At 32.1% G+C, this 20,002-nt stretch overlaps 1 protein-coding gene across 3 annotated transcripts in view; it reads left to right on the forward strand.

Annotated features, from left to right (window-relative positions):
- Window positions 1-20,002, forward strand: part of LOC129228293 (AP-4 complex accessory subunit tepsin-like) — a 53,349-nt gene that overhangs the window by 2,866 nt on the left and 30,481 nt on the right. For 2 of the 3 annotated variants that reach the window (XR_008580913.1, XM_054862970.1), the window contains exons 3-7: window positions 4,336-4,430; window positions 8,181-8,274; window positions 15,136-15,203; window positions 15,891-15,951; window positions 19,879-19,959. Coding sequence is in view for 2 of the 3 variants with exons in the window: in XM_054862970.1 (XP_054718945.1) it covers window positions 4,336-4,430; window positions 8,181-8,274; window positions 15,136-15,203; window positions 15,891-15,951; window positions 19,879-19,959 (399 nt within the window). In the remaining variant the exon portion in view is untranslated. The remainder of the gene's footprint in view (window positions 1-4,335; window positions 4,431-8,180; window positions 8,275-15,135; window positions 15,204-15,890; window positions 15,952-19,878; window positions 19,960-20,002) is intronic. The other variant, XM_054862971.1, reaches the window with a different exon arrangement.

The following is a 20,002-nucleotide window of genomic DNA, read 5'->3' on the forward strand; positions in this document are numbered from 1 at the left end:
AGAATAACAGAATTTTTTGAAAAAATACTAAGCACTTTTCATAATGCACTCAAAAGGATAAAATAACTTTTCTCGGTCAGAAAGGACAGTTTCGGTATTCCTGTAGTTTTCAATTATTTCAAGAAAATGACACCACAAACAAAGAAAAGTGCAGCTCAAGTCCTATAGGGAATTTCTTATTATCTAGCTTTCAATCATAAATTTGAGTGTTGAAACATGCATATTTTTTTTAATGGGAAAGTTTGGTTTGAAATGACTTGGGGTCCTATAGGGAATTTCTTATTATCCAGCTTTCAATCATAAATTGGAGTGTTGAAACATGCATATTTTTTTAAACAGGAAAGTCTGGTTTGAAATGACTTGAGCCACACTTTTCTTCGTTTGTGGTGTCATTTTCTTAGAATAATTGAAAACTACAGGAATACTGAAACTCCTTTCTGACCGAGAAAAGTTATTGTATCTTTTTGAGTGCATTATGGAAAGTCCTTAGTATTTTTTAAAAAAAAATCTGTTATTTTATTCTTTTTAGTGTATTTCAGAAGTAGAATAATGTTACCATCATGAAATGTCACCCTAAGTTTTCATATAAATGCTCCATACTAAAAGAAAACGAATCCTACATACATGATTCGTTTCGTTCGTCATCTAAAACTTTAAGCAATTGGACCTAAAAATTTATCCTTGTTCCTCTTTAAAATATATTTGTGTGCTAAATTATTAAAAACATTTATGTGTGAAAAGGTTTTCGAAACCATTTTATGTTTCACAGCATACAAGTTACTCATGATAAAGATCTTAATATGTCTCTTCCTTAGCCCCATCATCGTTATCGATTATGGGCATAGATGAGGATAAAAATCCTAAGAAAGCAATGATATTGAATACATTTCATGCTTGCTTCAGAGGAGCCTTGATTCAAAATTTTCATTATGATTGCTATTAACATTACTGTCAAGACCGGATTAAGCCAGCACGGGGCCCGTAGCAAATGTTTCCGAGGGGCCCTCGTTTTTGAATGATATAGTAAACAATATAGCACTTCTTCATGGAGACGGGGGGTGTAATTATAACATGCATGAATACATAAATGTGGATATAGTTTTAGAGTTTTACGATAGTTATGATAATCTTTTATTGCCCCTCGTCCTCCCGTTACTACACGTTTTTAACTTTTAATTCCAAAACCGCAATTTTTGGACGACATAAAAGGGGGGTTCCGGGGGGCTAACCCCCGGAAATTTTCGATATTTCAATTCTAAAAACTCAATTCCACGACCCCTGATCATATTAGGAAGAGAAGATTCGAAGGCTATTATTTGGGGAAACTGAAGTCAAAGAACGCGATTGCATCCTATCTTAGGTAAGATCAAAGGAAAAAATTTGGGTTCACAGCGACTCTCCAAGCATTTTTTTTTTTAATTGAAGTCTTAAATAAAACTGCAGATTATCCTTAATGCTGTTGTAAAGAGAGGAAAGAGTGGTGTTCAAGGATATCTCATTGGAAAATTTTTGAATTTATTATCTGTTATTAATCTAAAAACACAATTTTAAGCAAAAAGTCTTGAAATTATATACGCTGAAATGGGATTTTTTTACGTTCTTTGGTGATTTTGGAGCTGAGTTTGCGAAAGCCATCCCCTAGAAATTTTAAGGGGATGGAAAGTTGTGAAAACGTGATAGATAGTAGGCCATGGCGGATTACGTTTCGGTATGGGATGGGGTTCAGGCACTCTCCGAGGCAACCCGGGAAATTTTTGAAGTTTAAGTCTTAAAAGTACATTTTAGACCATTGTTAACAATGTTAGAGGGGGAGAGGTACATTCCCATTGAAATTTTTCAAAATTCTAGTCCAAAATACGCATTTGTAGACCACCTTATTAGACGACGTTATAGGATCGGGCTCGTGATTACACCCATGGAAAGTTTTCGAAACTGAAGTCCCAGAAAGCAGTTTTAGCGGGTTTTCGATTATGTTAAACTATTTTCTTCCTGAACTTTTCTGAATTTCAAGCTCGAATGAAAAAGTTTTCGGCTACCTTTGGTGATGCAAAAGAAAGGGGTTAGGTTCGGGGCATGGGTGGCAGCTTTTTAGTTCCCTCCCGCTCAGAGGAAAAAATTAAAAACAATATTTAAAGTCTTTCTTTTACACATAATTATATTAGTTCATCAAAAATAATATTCTCTTAACAATTCACTTATTTCGCTCAGCATAAGTGTGAAGTCCCAGAATCTTTTTCTTTTCTTCTATCATGATCTCTTAATTTTGTTCATTGTTGTTTACAGTGTGGATCTACGGGCTCGTGTCATGGGCGGAAAATTTTGAGGGTGATAAATTGACATGAAGTTAAGTAACCAAAAAGAGTTTAAGGATGAGTAATAATTACCTTTTCAGGACTCCAATTTCGAAAGCTCTAAGAAGAAAGCCACTTTTAAACAATTTCTGGATGGTAACCCTCCCGCCCCCCTCTTGTCTAACATCACCAAAAAAGCCTTAAAATGTGGTTTTAGGATTTGTGCTTTAAGAATTTCAGCATTCTCCTTCTCCTGCTATCAACAAAAACTGCTTAAAACTGAGTTTTTAAAGCCTAAATTCCGAAAAATTCTGGAGAAAGCCCTTAAACCATTTCGATTTCAAAATTTCAAAAAAATTCTAAAGGAGAATACCGACCTACTTCCCTAGCTTCTCAACATTCGGGGGAAAAGGCTCCAAAACATCACTCTTCACCTAAAGTTAGAACTAAAGATAGCCTACGTCTTGAAGATTTCAGTTTCTAACATTTTGCGAAGCAAACCCGTATCCCCCCCTCCCACATAATGTCTCCAGTAATAATCTAAAACCACGGTTTGAAACTTGATTTGACAATTCGAAACTTGAAGTCAGAATTGTTTCTGGGGGAGTTCAGACCCTCATCTCTTTCTCTAATCTTCCCACATAGCTTGAAATTTTGTTTTCAGCTTTAGCATGGGTCTATCCCTCAAACCCTTTCCTTCTAAAGATAAGATAGCCTGAAATTGACTTCAGTATTGAGCACAATTTCAGGAAAGAACCCCTTTCTCTTTCCTCTATTGTATGAAACAACCAATTTTTTTTTTTTTTTTTTTTTTTTTTTTTTTTTTTTTTAAGGCTGGGATAGCTGAAAGTTCAATTCTCCGTTCTCCAAACTTTGCCTAAAATTGTAATTTTTAGGTCAGTTTTGAAACTTTTCTGACCCAACGGAACTTTTTCTGCTTCCACTAAGAAAGATTAACTATTTGCGTTTTCATGACTTTAATTGGGAGAAATTTCTGGAAAGCAATCTATCGAAAAAAAATAAGATTTTTAATTTACCTGAGCATTTAGAAAAACTAAATCTACATAAAAAGAGAAAGCTAGAGGGAAATTTAAACGGGTTAAAGTGGGGAAAGTAGTTTTTTTTTCAGGAATTTTTTCTCATGGCACGGGGCCCCCAGAAGCGCGAGGCCCGTAGCATTTGCTACTTCTGCTCCTATGGATAAATCCGGCCCTGGTTACTGTTGCAAGGCAACAAAATTTGTAACAATGTGTTTTATATTTAAACATTTAATGGAGAAATTACATGAAATTTGCTGTTTTGCATCCTAACCGAAATAATAGTTTTATTTTAGAATTTTAATTTTTCAGCGTTAAGTTGTACCTTAAGATAAAGCAAATCATTTGAAGGGTCACAGGGAAGAATGATCGTAGTCGACCATGCACAAATTTTCCTCAGTGCAGTCTTTTCCGAGTTAGCCTCGTTTTTCCCTGTTAAAACTCACTCACTATGATGATTCTTGCCTGAATAATATTAATATACTGTCTGTAAAATACTGTCTGTAATAATCTACGTGTTCCCATTGGTTAACCAGAGTTTTTTTAGAAAAATGGACCTTGATCGTTCTTCCCCGTAGCCCTTCATTTAGTGAAATCCCGAAGTCTCTAAGTGATCTAAATGTTGAGATAAAAGCAAAATCAGGCCTCAGATTGCTCCATGACAATCAGGCCAAGTATAATAAAAGTACTTAAAAAGCTCAATTTTTTTAATGGTTTTTGCACATAAGTTTTACATGATGTTTTTTGAATCAAAGATGAAAAAGTTATAAATTGATGATTAAATTAAGCATAAAATGCTAATAATAAATACTATATGCAAAGTAATAAAGTTAACAAATTATTGTCTTAGGAGTGATATCTTAAAGGGGAATTGTCTGAAGTTTTTTTTTTTTTTTTTTTCTAATTAACCCATCTATAGCACAAGCTACAAGAATTACCAAAATATGCCTTTTTTTAACTTCCCTTAATGTAGTTTTGTTTTTAATACTGATTTATTTATTTTGTAGCCATCACATATGTTGATAATGGTCGAAATTGTAAAATACTTACCAGTTTTTTGGTATCAAAGTTGCAGCTTAATACTCCTTTGACATCAGTAAAGGTTTGTTATCATTTTTATTCTAATTTAAGTAGTAGTGAAGCAGTGATGTAAATATATAAGCTTTGTTTATGCAGTGTAAGGGTTTCTGACTCATAAAACACTAAACAATCAGAGATCGACCAGATTCAAATCAATTAATACATTTCTCATCTATTTCGTAATACAGTGAAACCTCTTTGAGCGATCATCTGTCTTAAGCGGCCACCCCTCTTGGTCAATTTTTGTGGCATGGATTTTTTAGCCCATAGACTTAATGTTAAAAACATCCCTAATAACAGCCACTCAGCCATTCTGAACGACTGCCGAGTGAATATGTCCATCGCATTTTTCAGGAAAATCTCTTTTTTTTTTTCTAATCTACAGCATTTCATTTAGAAAAGGAGAAGTTTTATTGGCTGTTAACAAATTCCGATAATTTTGGAGTAAAAATGTCATCTATGCTCATTTTATTAGTTGGTCAGTGTATATGTAATCTGGGTAGCAAACGGCACTGTTGGAGATCATTTTATGAATCTCGAACAACATATTAAAGTTTTGAGCAATATAAGCGTGTACAATAGGGAAGAGAATTAATAGAGTACAATTTCGAATTTGTTCCAGTACAAAACAGCAATGGAGTGCTTTGAAAATTACAGTATCGACTGAAAGAAACATCTTCGGTTTAATGAGTTAGCTAATAATCAAATCTAATATTAGTTTGGAATTAGTTTAGATTAACTAATCAGTTTGCTGTTTGCATTATTGTTTTTTGCTAAAATATATTTTTATGCATTTCAGACACTAGTTTGGCCTTTGCCGATCAATTTACTAATACGTTTTTTAATCATCAGCAAACTAAACTTTCAACTGAAGTGATTTTGGGGATAATAGATAAAGTCATTGGAAATTCAGATGCAATGACAAATAAAGTAGTTAGAGATTTACATTTTGAATTGAAAAACGATTTTAAAAACAATTATGGGAGAAAAATAAAAGCTCATGTCACAAATTGTATCCTTTCTTTGAAAAACGTAAAGCAATAATAAATTAATGCACTATTTTCCTATATAAAAATCTCAAACTTCATTTTATGTGTTTGATTTGCTTATATTCTGTATTATGGAAATTATATTGCAACTGTAACGAAAACACTTTAAAGCGGCCACCCCCCTCTCAACGGCCAAAATTTTACGGTACGTAGGGGTGGGCGCTCAGAGAGGTTTCACTATGAGCAATTCCACGAAAATGTCAACCTGAGCATCAAAATTTCAAAATTAACAAAACTATAAGTATTGTATATCATTAAAAAGCTTGAAATATATTTTTTTAAAGGGTATCAAGTTAGAATTTAATTTATAATTTTTCATATTGAAAATAAGCCGTAAAGACGTCTGTCTTTTCCGGGGGTTTCAAAGAAATTTGGTATGTAATAATCAATGTTTTTCCTTAAAAAAAATCTAACTAAAAGAAAAAAAGGTTAGTGTATTTTGTTATACTCATAATATAATGTTAAACTGGAAGCTTATATCAAAAAATATCTTTACAGAGTTTTGTTCAGAAGTAACCTTAAAATCAGTTTATGAATGTCAGTCAGCTACCCTAAAAAATCGACTTTTTACCCTCAGCATGAAAATTATTGGTGAAAGTTTTCCAAAATTCGTATTCTCTGCCTACATTAAGAGCATTTAAATGCTGAATAAGTAGAATTGGAAGTTTGCATCCGGAACATCGAAAATTCCTCGGTAACTGACTGACTTGATACGGTAACTGACTGACATTCTGTTTAACTTTAAAATGGCTGCAAGATATTTAATATAATGCTCCTGAAAACAAAATTATTTTGTTTTTTGTCTTTTAAGTAATATCAAACAGCCCAACTCTTTTAATTTTTATGAATGACAACAAATTTTATTGATTTTATTCGTTATTCATTCTTCCAGAATTTAGTAATGCTTGGGCCTAAATTTCGAAGATAATTGCCTGCTATTCCAAAAATACATCTATTCAAAACAAGAGAGGAAAATTTTTTAAAGTCAATACAGCCAAAAGACAAATTTACAATATCACAACTTTCACAGGGTGAGGGAGAGAAATACAGAAATATGGGAAGTGACTGCTAATAAAGAACATTTTTGTGGAGTTTCTTGTGATCTACAATGTTTTGTAGAAGGAGTGATAGATGATAATGCAGATACACTAAAGGTGTAAACTACTTGAACAAAATACTAGGTAGCACAAAAATGTTATTTTAATGTTAAAAATCAATCTTTATATACATATTTTATCGCCCTCACTTTTAAACATCATAATTTTTAATATTAAAAAAGTATTTTCATTTAATTTTCTATATATTCTATTACTTTGGGGGTCCTCATAGGCTGAAGGGCCCCTGGTCTAGCCCTAATGGCAAAGAAAGTTCTGCTTTTGCGTTCACTTATTTGTACATTTTACTGCATACTTCTCATTTTTTTATATTAGGATGTAGGAAATTTTGAAATGTCAGTCACCAAGCTGTTCTAATTACTGTAATTTTGTTATTTTAGTATTGTTTCTGAAATTAAGTGCCATATGCCGAAATGTTATTCATTATTTCTTGATCACAATTTAAATTCATGAATAATCCTTCTGCTTTCAGAGGATATACTTTTATTCAATCTATATTACTTTTCCCGCAGGTTGTATTCATGTCAGTCAGTTGCCATGCTTTTAACTTCTTTTTTTTTTAATCATCTGAAATGCATTTTAAAAATTCAATTATACCATTCAATTCAGCTTGAGAAAATCAGTAAACTAAGAGAAAATGTTTATTTATTTATTATGTTTATTTTGTGTTGCATGTTTGTAATATCAATCAGTTGCCAATATGTCAGTCGGTTACAACTTGTCGTAAATACTACAAATATTTATTTTAGCAATACAGTGGCTGCCGCTTATATGAATCAAGTTTGTTCAAAACAGTTTCGATTCCATAAAGCGGCTGACAATTTGATTCAATCAAGCGGTTTGTTCAATTAACCTCTGATTCAATTAACCAGTGTGCACTGTATTAAACTTAACAATTGTATTCTCACTGCTTACCTTTTGTGTAAACTCATTTATAAGTTTTGCTGCTTAATTTTGAACATTTACATTAGTATCTTTAGAAAATTTCAGAAATGTCAGTCAGTTACCAGGATGTCAGTCAGTTACCAAGCTGCTCTAAGTACTGTAATTCTTTATTGTGGCAATATTTTGCAGCTCAAATAAATGCCATAGACTGGAAGTTTATTCATTGTTCTTTGATCCTGAGTTGAATTTAATAAAAATTACATTTACTTTTAGAAAAATCTCTTATTAAATCAGTATTACTTTTCACACATGTTGCATTCATGTCAGTCAGTTACCATGCTTTTAACAATTTTTCTAAAATCACCCAATATGTATTTTGGAAATTCAATCATACCATGAAATTCAGCATAAAAAATATAATAAAAGAGGAGATAATATCTATTTTAAGTTTAAAATTTTTTGGTTTATGTTTAAAATACTTATTGTTTTGCTCTGTGAATGTCAGTCAGTGGAACCCCTGAAATGGCCCCTATATAGTTATGGTTTTTTTTTTTTTTTTTTTTTTTTAATAAATATACTTTGTGATAAATAAAGACATTTTATCCTTTACATATAGTTAATCTTCTGAAGTATTTTAGTACTGAAATAATTTACTCTTTTTCCAATCTGTTCTTATTGCTATTGTTACTTATAAACCTTTAAAAAATGTATTTCTCAATACAGGTCCTAAAAATACTTTTGTGGCTTGTCAACAATGGACATAAAGAAATGATTGATGAAGTGAAATTTCAAGAAATTCCTTTGAAACAAGCCATGTGTAAGTTTCTGGCATAGGCGGATTTAGGACTGAGTTCCTGGGGGGGGGGGGGCAGGATTTTTTTAATTTTTTAGCAACATTTTTATTGACCCCTACTCCTATGTTTTTGTCTGTTTCCTGTGATGCATAAGTCCATGCTTTACTTTTTTGTGTGTCGTTTTCATTAATGTGCGTTTTCATGCTGTCCTTTTTTAATTGACCTTAAGGGAGGGAGCTATCAAGAGAGTGACACAGGGCTCCCTTTTAAGTGGGAAATAGAATATCTCCAATTTTAGGGGGCCGGGGGTTTTTCCCCCAAAGGAAATTTTGTAAAATGGATATACAATTCTGCATTTTGAAGCCTTATAAAGGTTAATTGGATAGACATAGAAATTGATAACTAGATTATACAGTTGTACAGTATTGTTCAAACTTTGTAAGAAACAGCCCTTTTAAGTTTGAAAGAAAAAATAAACTAGATTTCTCATTACAACAACCTTTTTTTAACTACAAGTAGTGCAGAAAACGAAAAGGAATAGAGGTAGTGTATCATTTTTTTTTTTTTCCTGGTTAAACAGATTAACAATATGCTGTAGAAGTAATTGGATCCTACGTTGCTTAGGATTTTCAAAGACTTATCTAATTATTTTCAAGGACTCTAGAATAAATAAAATTATTTAACGCACTTCGTTTGTACTTTCCAGTATCTGGTATTTTAGTACTTGATTGTAAATTTTTGCAGTCCTGTTCTAACTTTGGGAGAAATAGCTATTTTAACTTTAAAAGAAAAGAGAAACCATAGATTTCTTATGACAACAACCTTTCTTCAGTTGCAAGTGGGGAAGAAAACGAAAAGAAATAGAAGTAGTGTGTACTTTTTTTCCGTGCTAAACAGATAGACAATATGCAGAAGAAGTAAGATAAAAGCAATCAATACAAAAGAATTTCCAAAATACTGCATTCAGGATTGAATAAATAGCAAGATATGAAACAGGTGAGTCACAAAAATTTATTTCAAATAATATGTTACAAACGTGAGAACCATGATTTTTGCATTTTTAATACAGGATGTGGCAATGAGCTGAATTTGACACATGTTGGCATTCCTCCCCCTCTACCATTTGTTAGAAGTTTTAAAATTTAAGGTTTGTAGCCACACGTTTCCAAATATTCAAGGTTTTCAAGCACTTAAAAATGAAATTAGTTTTTTCAAGCAATTTCCATTTTTTGAGGAACGAATCATGGTTTTTTTTGGGGGGGGGAGGGGGGCGAGTTAGGGACCCACTTCAAAGCAGGAGCCCTAAGCAACAGCTTGTTTATCTTATAGGCAAATTCGACCTTGTTTGTAATTCACTCTTACCTGTAAATTTTTGCTTGATTTTTTTGTAATTTTTACGAAAATTCGTCATTTTTTACAGTTAAAGGATTTTTACGATTTTACTAATCTTTGTTAGGTTTTTATAGACTTTTATAAAATTTCAGCAAATATTTCCAAAACTTTTGATGACTCAATTATTTAGATTTCACTAATGAAAAGGACTGACTCACTTAGACTTAGATGATTATGACTTACATTACTTTTTAAACAGTATTTATAAAGTAAGTAAAATTGTACTCTCCCTCTAAGTAAAAAGATTCATTTAATCAGAACACTCAGATTACTGAAATTTATTCAGTTTGCAACAGTATTTATTCTCTTTCTCTCTTAAAAGAGAGAGAGAAGAAAAAAAAACTTATGTTTTTTAGAATTTCTCAAAAGGCCAATTAATATACTAAGAACATAAATATTATTCACAAATAAGTACTTGAAATGTGGAAACAAATCATAACGAGTAGATCGTTCTGTTACGCGAATGGGGGAGGGGGAGTTTTTCCCCTTTGCTTTAGGTTCTAATTTATTAAAATAATCGTCAATTATTATAAGTGTTGCAGCTTGATGTATAGCTCGTTTAGCCTATATTTTCATTCATATACTTGCCCAAATAGTTTTCAGTCTAAAATAGTTAATTTAGACACATTTTCAGCACCCCAGTGACAGCTGTACTATTTGTATTTAATGTTCTTTTTTTTTTTCCTTTTCTTTTCTCCCATCAGAATACGATATTTGCTTTTCTCTTCATTTTCATTGAACTATTCCAAAAAAAAAAGTCATGATTTTTTTGTTTTAAGATTTTGGAAGCTGGTTGTTACTACATAAAGTCCTCCCAAAACTGGGGGGCATTGTCCCCTATGCCCCCTCCCCCTATAAATCCACCCATGCCCTTCTGAACTATTCAAAAAAGAAAATATATATATATATACATATATATATTCTTTTTAATTTTTGGAAGATGTGTTATTGCTACATAAAGTCCTCCCAAAACTGGGGGGGGCATTGCCCCCCCCATAAATCCGCCCATGGTTTCTGGTGAGATGTGGTCGTATAATGTCTTTCCTTATCTACAAAATACATGCTTCTAGAAAATGGTTGAAATAATTGAACTGTCATCCAGTAACACAGTAACAGTGAGAGGAGCTTCAAATTTCTTTAGTTTAATACAGTAGACCCTCGTTTTACGCGGGTGTTACGTATCACGGAAATGCTGCATAAATCAAAACTGTGAATTAAGGCTTAACAGTACTGTGCTGGTAAAAAAAATTGCATCACCCTCGGATTTTCACAACAATGGGATTATGTGAGAAATTTTGGTTGACCGATTAATGATAAATGTATGTGAAATTCTGCAAAACTTATGAAATAAACATTTAACAGCAGGAATCTGATAATTGTTTACGTAGATCGAGTCTGTTTCTGAGCCAAGGCAAACTGCTGACCCCATGCTCATTTTTCCATTTCTGAAACTGCATTTGAGTTTAGAGAAAAAAAAAATTACTTAACCCCTTGCCAATTTAAGTCTAATGGCAGGATAATGGTTTTTAAATTTTACCAGTTTTGCCCTACGGCACGGAGCATAATCATCCTGGAAAATGACGTTTGGAACTGAAGTAAAGTGATCCCGGATAGTAGGAAGCAATTTCTCTTCCAAAATGCCAATATACACCAGAGCGTTTACTGTTCCTTGTACAAAGTGAAGCCCACCAACTCCTTGATCAGAAATACATCCCCAAATCATCTGGGATACAGGATGCTTGACTGTGTGTTGAATGCAGTCAGGATGATATTCCTCTCCTTTGCGACACGGTTGATGCAATTTCTTTTACCACCACTGTAGTGTTAAAATAGGGGTTAGGTTTCATAGATGAAAAAAATGCTGCATTCTAATGATAGATAAATATATAAAAAGTTTAACGTGTATTTATTCCTATACATATGCACAGTGTGCATCAAGAAAACATGAACTAACTTAGTGTTTATAAAAAAGAGCTGGTTATGATATTCCTTTGGCATTCAATAAAAAAATTTTCCTCTGTAGTTCTTTGCAGGACATTAATGCTTCCATGATCACTCACTTCATTTCCACGATGGGATAATCCTTCTATAATAAACCAAGAAGATCATTTGCCATTCTCAAGGAATGGCTCAAAATTTTCAGTGTGAAAGCTTTTGGTTGTGTGTCATCGATGTTGATATCCTCATTGGCTTTGTTCTCCTTTGTCACTTCTAAAAGCTCTTCTTCCTGTGAGCTCTGAATTCTGTGAGATTAATAACTTTACTTCTAGAAAGAACTCTGAAACCAATCCAAAATATGTCTCCAGTGGCCCAAGCTCACTTGTTAGATCCAGGGATGAAAATCTTCCGCGGATCCGTGATTTTCCGCTTTTTGTATTTTTTCACTTCTTATCCATCGATCATTTTCAAGCGATCGATCGTGGTCGCGTTCCTCCCGTCAGGACTTTTGCTGCCTTCCGTGTTCTTTCTAAGATAGAAAGGAACTTCGTTTCGTGGGTAGGGAGGGGAAAAAGCTCAAGAATGACGTAGAAAGTATCAGCGTTTATGAATTTCGAAATCCGATTGCATCCGCTTCCATAGCACTCGCTCATTTTTGTCACTATGCCATCCTATCACTTAAACCTTTATAACTTTTTGTAGACTATTATTTTCAGCCCTTCTTGTATGTATTTTATTTTTTGCTGAAAACTTGTACGCTCATTGTTTTGCCACGCCCATTTCACAGCCACTTTCTAGCGCTGGCGCAAATACCCCGTCACCTCCCTTCTGCCCCGACCTTCCCATCAGGATTCTTGCTGAGGCACATGTTTTTTCTTGAGTAGAAAGAAGTAAGGAACTTTTTGCTGTTGGTGAAGAGGGTGAAATAGGCGTGGAAGGGGGAATGCTGGATAGTGACGGTGGGTGCAATCATTAGATGTAGCTTTTGAAATCCGATTGCATCCGCTTCTGTAACACTATCTCTTTTTTATCTGGTATGCCATTCTACTGCTTAGACATTAATACCTTTTTGTAGACTAATATTTTCAACCTTTCTTATACTTTATTTATTTATTTATTTTATGAAGACTGCCACTCGCCATTCAAAAATATTTATCCTATTCCATCCGAGTTAATTTAAGCCAACATCATTCTTCAAATATAGTTTTAGTACTTATCAGGCTTATCAAAGATATAGCTCTTGAAGATCTTAATAAATTCAAATTAATTTTAATTATACTGTGCTATTTTATTATGACAGACATGCAAATATAGGAAATTAAAGATGCTTATATTCTCAAACCATGACATAGTGTTTAAAACTTTTTTTATCAATTTAAAAATAATCATTTTTATGCTAGTGCTTAAAATGACCATCAACGCTCAAAAAGTTTTAGATTGGGTTTAGCTTTTTTAATGATTTTTATGGAATATACCCAGCTGCTTCACAAAATTTCAAAATGCTCCTTAAATTGTTTCTCCAAGGTTAGCCACACTAATAATGTCATTTTGTAATTATGGTGTCCAATCATTCAGCTTGTATTAAGTGTTTAATTATATGGAAGTTTTATAGCATTAGATGTTGCATTATAAAGTTTTAATTTCACCTGATTTGTGGGCTATGGGAAATTGAAAGTGGTAAATGGAATTGATATATCTGTTAAAATCTTAAATAAATGCAAACTTATTTTATTTATTCATTTGTTAGCATTTCTACTTGTAAAAAGAACATTTATCTATTAATATTTAAAAGACAGTATAGTATCAATATAATTTCGCATAATGTAATATATATATATATATATATGTTCAAATTTTAAGTCTCCAATTTTTCCTCTTTTTTGACTTCGGATTGTTTTTATCCCTGTAGATCCCCAAAATGCAGTTTATTACTTCTTATCTGCCATCTCAGGAGTTTGGATTTTGAAAGAGGGGAAAATTTTATCTGTTTGCATTACCATACCAGCGTGAAATCAAAACTCATCCAAGTAAAATAAAATAAAGGTGTCAAATCTTGCGTAAAATAACCGCATAAAACGAAGGTCTACTGTATATTTTAGTAATTACAGTGAAGCACCATTTATAGATTTGAAGGGACTGTATGAAAAAAGTGTATCAATGAAAAAACATATGATAGGTATACATTACTATGTATTAGATTCTGCAGGGACCAACTTCAAAAACATGTAATTGATAAAAACAGAAAAAAGAGAAACATATAAACAGTGCTTCACTGTAATAACAAAGAACATTATAAAATGTATGGATCCCTTGATAACCACTGGCATAGTTTTTAAACTTAATGAAGTATTAAAAGTATTTGATAAATAGTATTTTCATTAGTTATTGAAACTCTATTTCACTTTGCACTACTTTTTGCATGCTTCAAAAAAGTGTGACATGTGTTAATCCAATATACTATTAAAAATACACTTCAGTTTTAATTAAAAAGTAAAGTCTTTGATGCAGTATACTTGTTGATCTGTGTTCTCTGTAGCATTAGTTAGATATTTGTATACTTTTGATTATTTAATGTTAGCTGACATATAATTTTTACATATTTTAGGATTGTTGAAATTAACTGTATTAAAGCAGGAAGTTGCAGAACTATTACATTTATTTTGTATTATAAATGCATCAATGCATGTTTTCGTACAATGTTGTCTAAATGTACTCTCAATTTTTGGTGGATTCACTCCTATTGAGGTACATTGTATCTTTTGCAATATAGTTTTGCTATGGTTATCAACAAAGTTGCCTATAGGATTTTTAGCAAAATCTACTATCACCTAGGTTTTTATTCTTACAATTTACTGATTTTTTTGAAATAACTACTATTGAAGTTGGTCAATCATTAATCTTGAAAATGCTGAAGTTAAAAAAAAAAGATAATAAATACTAAAATTTATCTCTCAATACTTATTTCTTTGGTACACTTTCTTAAAACATTGTGTAAGAATTGTTTGCTACAAAAGAAAAAAAAAGGGTTTTGTTTATGTCTTGATACAATTATAGATAGAAGAGAAATTACATCCAAGGGGAGAGTGGAGAAGCCTCTGCCCCCCACCCCTCCCTCAATGCAATATAGTCATAGCATGTGCATGAGAAAAATCTAGACCAGCCAAAAAATTTTAAAAATACAGTGAAAACATTATGTTTTGTTGTTAAAATGTATAAGAAATGTAACAGTTTCCTCAATGGAACCCAAAACCGAAAAATTTCAAACAAAATTGCAGTCAACAATTTAGAATCCTCAGAGCGAAAATAAGTTTGAATGATGGTATAAATAATGCCTATGAATCAACAATATTTTGAATAGCTCAAAAAGTTATTGCAAACGTTAAAGAGAATTCTTTTATGCATTGCATAATCATTGCCATGAAAATCTCTCCTTCTGACAAGTGAACTGAAATCACAAAATGATCCTATGGGAATGGCAGAAGAATTTCATTGAATTAGCCTATTGTAGTTGAATTTTATTATAGCTAGATTATTTTCTATCTTTTCCTCTAAAGTTTTTCATGGGCCTCCAGATGATCTCCATGGAAGTACAGCTTATGAAGAAATTAGGAAACTCGCAAAGGTATAGTATGAATTAATTAAAACAGACAACATGATGTATTTGCTGTTTCTTTTTAATTAATGCAGGACAACAGTTTTGATTTTGATGATATGTATTTGAAACTTATTTACCTTTCATTTTTAAATAAGGTTATGTATTGAGAAAATAAATGTAATGAAAATATAAATTAAAATCTGAAAGTAAATTGGCAATTTATTCTCATTCAGATTTCGGGTGTAATAAAAAAAATGCATAATCCATTTTAAGATTACTATCCATCGGCAAATAGTTGAACCTGGACTTGCATCACATTTGCTTGAAGTAAAATGAGGTTAAAACTAATTTTTGGTGGCTAAAACATGCATTATAAAATTTCCACTTGTGCTTTTTTTGCTCCTAATGGTTCAAATACAAGCATTGTTTTTTGAACACGTTCTTGGATTCACTTAGTTGTTATCCAGAGTATCTATAGTTTAATTTATTCCTTTAAGGATTCACTGAATACAAATGTGTTATGTCTCTGATGACTTTGTTTCTCCTTATGACAACTTTCAAACTACATGAGTAATTAAGTCGTTCCGTTTTTTAAATTTGTTTTTAACTTGATCATTGTCAAAGCACTAATCAATTATCTTTTACGTGTTTTCACTTTTTCTCCTTACGAAACTTATGGACTTACAAGTGTATCTATATTTGCTCTGTTTTCAGGAATTGTTGGATACAGTATTTTCCGAAAAGCCACCCTCTAGTGATAACTTATCTGAACTAGGTATTTCAAGAATTGTTTTTTATTTTTTATCACAAACCACTAGTTTAGTTCAGTGTATTCTTGCTGTTACTGTTTTAAAATTTTCTTTGCTAAATAGTGTCAAATATTGTTTCACTTAGGTGAATAAACTTCAACGAGTGAAATATATTTTTTTTTTTACACTTTCCATGAGAATTCTATTTTCTATTTGGCAAGGCTGCTAAAGTAGGTTGTGGTCGAAAAAAAATTAAGTCTTTTATTACTTAATATACAAGTATTTTACTAGTATTTCTGTTTCAAAAAAATCTCTTATTAAGAAAACAGTCTATGTAACATTAAGTTGTGTAAACAACTGAATCAACATTTGACTGTTCATGTAAAAATTACTATAAACTATTTTTATTTTTGTGCCTTTTACCGATCAAATTATTGTTGTATATATATGCAGTATACTATCGGTATTTCGAAAACCTTGATATGAAGAAAAATTATTTTCCCCTTTGATTTTGCGTTTTTATCTAGTGTTACTTTTCATTCTTGTGTCAAAGAGTTTTTAATCAAAACCTTGTTATGTCGAACTTTTTTCAGAGTCAAATATAAATTTTTCCATAAGAACTGCAGCTCAGTCTCGAAGCAACTCGAGGAATGTTTCCAAAAATTTCTCACACCCTTTATTGTTTCTCTCAGAGGTTAGAATAGGAATGATTCGGAGAAGCTTATTTACTGTCACTTTTATTCTATAGCCAGGGTGTGTCAGAAAATGTAAGTCCTGAGAACCCCAAAAAACCTACCTAAAATTTTTTGCCCCCTTCTCATGCCATTTCGTTGGATCTTTTGACTCTATTTCCACCTCCGTAAAAAGGGGAGATGAACGGAAAACCCTTTTAGAGACATCATAGGGAATGTTGCAATCCATTGTCCAACCTCTTTTGTTCCAGGGTGCTTGAAACTTGGTTGAAACCGTTCTGCAACTTGGTAGCTCCAAATATTTGATAAGTTTAGTTGCGGTAAATCACTAGATTTTGCTACTTGACTAGAGATTTCTTTTTAATTCTTTATTCTCTATTAGTTTTCGCTCATTTTAAAAGTTAAAGTTTTTGTTAAAGACTTTTTTTTCATACTTGTTTTTAACTGGTGTGATTAATTTTTAGAATATATTTTTATTATAATTATGACCTTGTTATCTTGAAAACTCAATATCTCGAATTTTTTATACCATCCCTTCAACTTTGTGATATCGAGAGTGTACTGGAAAAAAGAAACAGCTATTTTAGAAAGAATGATTTTTCACCCTTTCAAGGTTTCATAAAGAAATTTCAAAATACTTCCGTTTTTGTAAATTTTTCTGAAGGGCTATTGATTTGTATTCAAAGCCAATAGGTTTTTAAATGTTCTGATACGTCATAAAACCCATCGGGTTTGACTGGTCTCTTTTAGAGGATTTTTAACAGTTCTAGATTTGAGGGGGGGACATTGAAAAATTAATTATCAACAAAAATTGTTGCACTTTGAAATTAATTGCTCATAGAAGTTTCGATGCAGCAAAACTCTTGCTTGTTATAGTGTAATAATAAATTCTTCAAGCATCAATTTCAAAACTCGTTTCAAGAAAAATATGTTTCAAATTATTCAGTTTCCAAAATCTAAGTATATTTTAACTCTTTGCAGGCAACTTCAGAGCTAACAACAGTATATTGTCTTAAAGTTTCCACAAAATATTTAAAATTTGTTTCAGTTAGAGTCTTACTTTACTATCCCATTAAATTTGTTATGAGCTTTTGGAAGTCTGGGAAATTATATGAAATTTACTGTTTTCCATCATAACCTTTTCAAACTGAGTTTTTTAGAAACAAATTACAGCCTATGTTGCTCCCTGGTAATGTAGCTATCTACGGTGAAAAAATGGTTAAAATCGGTCCAGTAGTTTTGCAGATTACCCCGGACATACATACATATACATTGCATTTGAGGTAATAGGGGGGGGGGGATACTTGACTCAATTTCAGAAATAAAATGAAGGAGTTTTGGAAGAGTTTTGAAGGAGTAAAATGAGATTTTGAAGGGGCACTAATGGGCTGTCATTAAATGATGTCACACTTTTTTTCAACATATTTGACCCCTTCCCCCTTTATTGCAAAGTGTCACAATTTACGTAACTCCTCCTCTTGTCACATGTCGAATTTTTTATAAACATTGTTACAATAACTGTTTGATGTCATTTTTTGCCACCCTCTCTCTTCCCCTTGTCACACTTCCATGGACCTGTCTCCTCCTCAAAGCATGGCATCACTTGTGGATGACCCTTTTTATTATATCATAACTGCGATTTACTAAACAAGTGTTTTTTCAGTACAATCACTTAATGTAGTACATTTCCTTATGTGGTTTTAAATATTTAAATAATAATTAGACAACCTGACTTTTGCTGCTGAGAGTGTGGTAGAGGAAAAAACAATAATCATAAAACTTGAAAAAATAGCCAAGCACCATTTAAGCATGTTTTATATCACTTATCAAATATTTTAGTCTTCTAATAAAATTTTCACCTTCAACTTTTATGACTTAACAATGATCAATTTGTAAATCACATCTTTATGAAAAAAATAAATGCACGAAATTACTACATTAAAATCACCCTTGTGACAAAGTTAGTTGTCGATCAAAATATTATAAGTTACTGTCATAGAGGAAGATTAAGTAGTCGAACTAAAAAGGACGGAATTTTGAAGGAACTGAAACCAAAATGAAGGAGTTTGAAGGACCCTACAAAAAAAATTGTCCTAAATGTAGGAGTATTGGAGGAGTTTTGAAGGAGCGTGTGAACCCTTCGTGAGACCCGTGGCGTGTCTAGGGTGGGGCGGAGGGGGTGGTTCGCCCCGGGCGGCACTTTTTTTAGTGGCGTCAAATTTACCCTCAATATTTTGGAAAAACAAGCGTATTTTCCCAAAAAGGATAGTATATTTTTAATCTATATTTGCAGGCAAAAAGAAAATCTCTTAGAAATGTAAGTCTTTCGTATCACTACCAGAATGAAATTACTTAGATACCAAACAAGAGAGTTTTTCTTGATAGCATATCAGTACAATTCCTTGTTTTTCTGTCAGGGGATGGCAGAGGAAATTCATGGCTTTTTTTTATTTATTTATTTTTTTTTTTCAACTATAGAGGTTAACTCGAGGAGGAAGAAAACAATGAAGTTTTCCTAAATTTCGTTTTTAGAAAAAGTTAACACTTGATTATAAGAGAGTTTCTTGAAAACCTCCTAATAAAACAAAAACTTCCCTTTTTTAACATCAGGAAAATGATGGCAAGAGTGAGAAAGAAAGGGGGAAGGATTCTTCAAATCCCTGACAATCTTGGCAATTTTTTTCCGTTTGATTTTTTTTCATTTTTGCCATTGGCATCGGCCATCGGCAATCGGCCATTTGGGAAAAACAATCGGCCATCGGCCATCTTTGAACAATCGGCCAACAATCGGCATCGGCCCATCGGTCAAAAAATGCCATCGGTCGAGCCCTAGTGGATAGATCTGTAATAATGACTTTTGGTAGGACTAACAATAACAATAATAAGCATTGTAACACTAAAAGTTTATCCTTGAAAAATATCAGTGCTTGCTGAATTGTAAATATTTATCCTTAAATAAAATTAATGTTTGAAGTAAATCTTCATATAGCTAAAAAGTTTTGCAAAAGGATAATTTTTATGAATTAGTTTTTAGTAATTTATCAAAGTGGGACATTGTTAACAATTTATTAGTTGACATTTTTGGTTATCAACAACTACTTATTTACAAAACTTACTTTTTTTTTTTAATTTTTCAAATATTCGTGATGTACCTTCATTTTATTGAAGATCCCCCCCCCCCGATTCATATTAAATTTTAATGTGTGACAAAAAAAAAGTTGATGATATCAAAAAATTAATTAACTACTTCATTCATTTTAGCTGTTATGCCATTGTCTGGATACGGTAGCCAAGCAAATACTACTAAAATGTCTGGATTTGGCTATTCTGTTAAAACACAAAGTAAACAGATTTTTGTTATTTCATTCAAATTAAAACATCTATT

Source organism: Uloborus diversus, chromosome 8 (assembly GCF_026930045.1).
Source record: "Uloborus diversus isolate 005 chromosome 8, Udiv.v.3.1, whole genome shotgun sequence".
In the NCBI taxonomy this organism is placed as follows: domain Eukaryota; kingdom Metazoa; phylum Arthropoda; class Arachnida; order Araneae; family Uloboridae; genus Uloborus; species Uloborus diversus.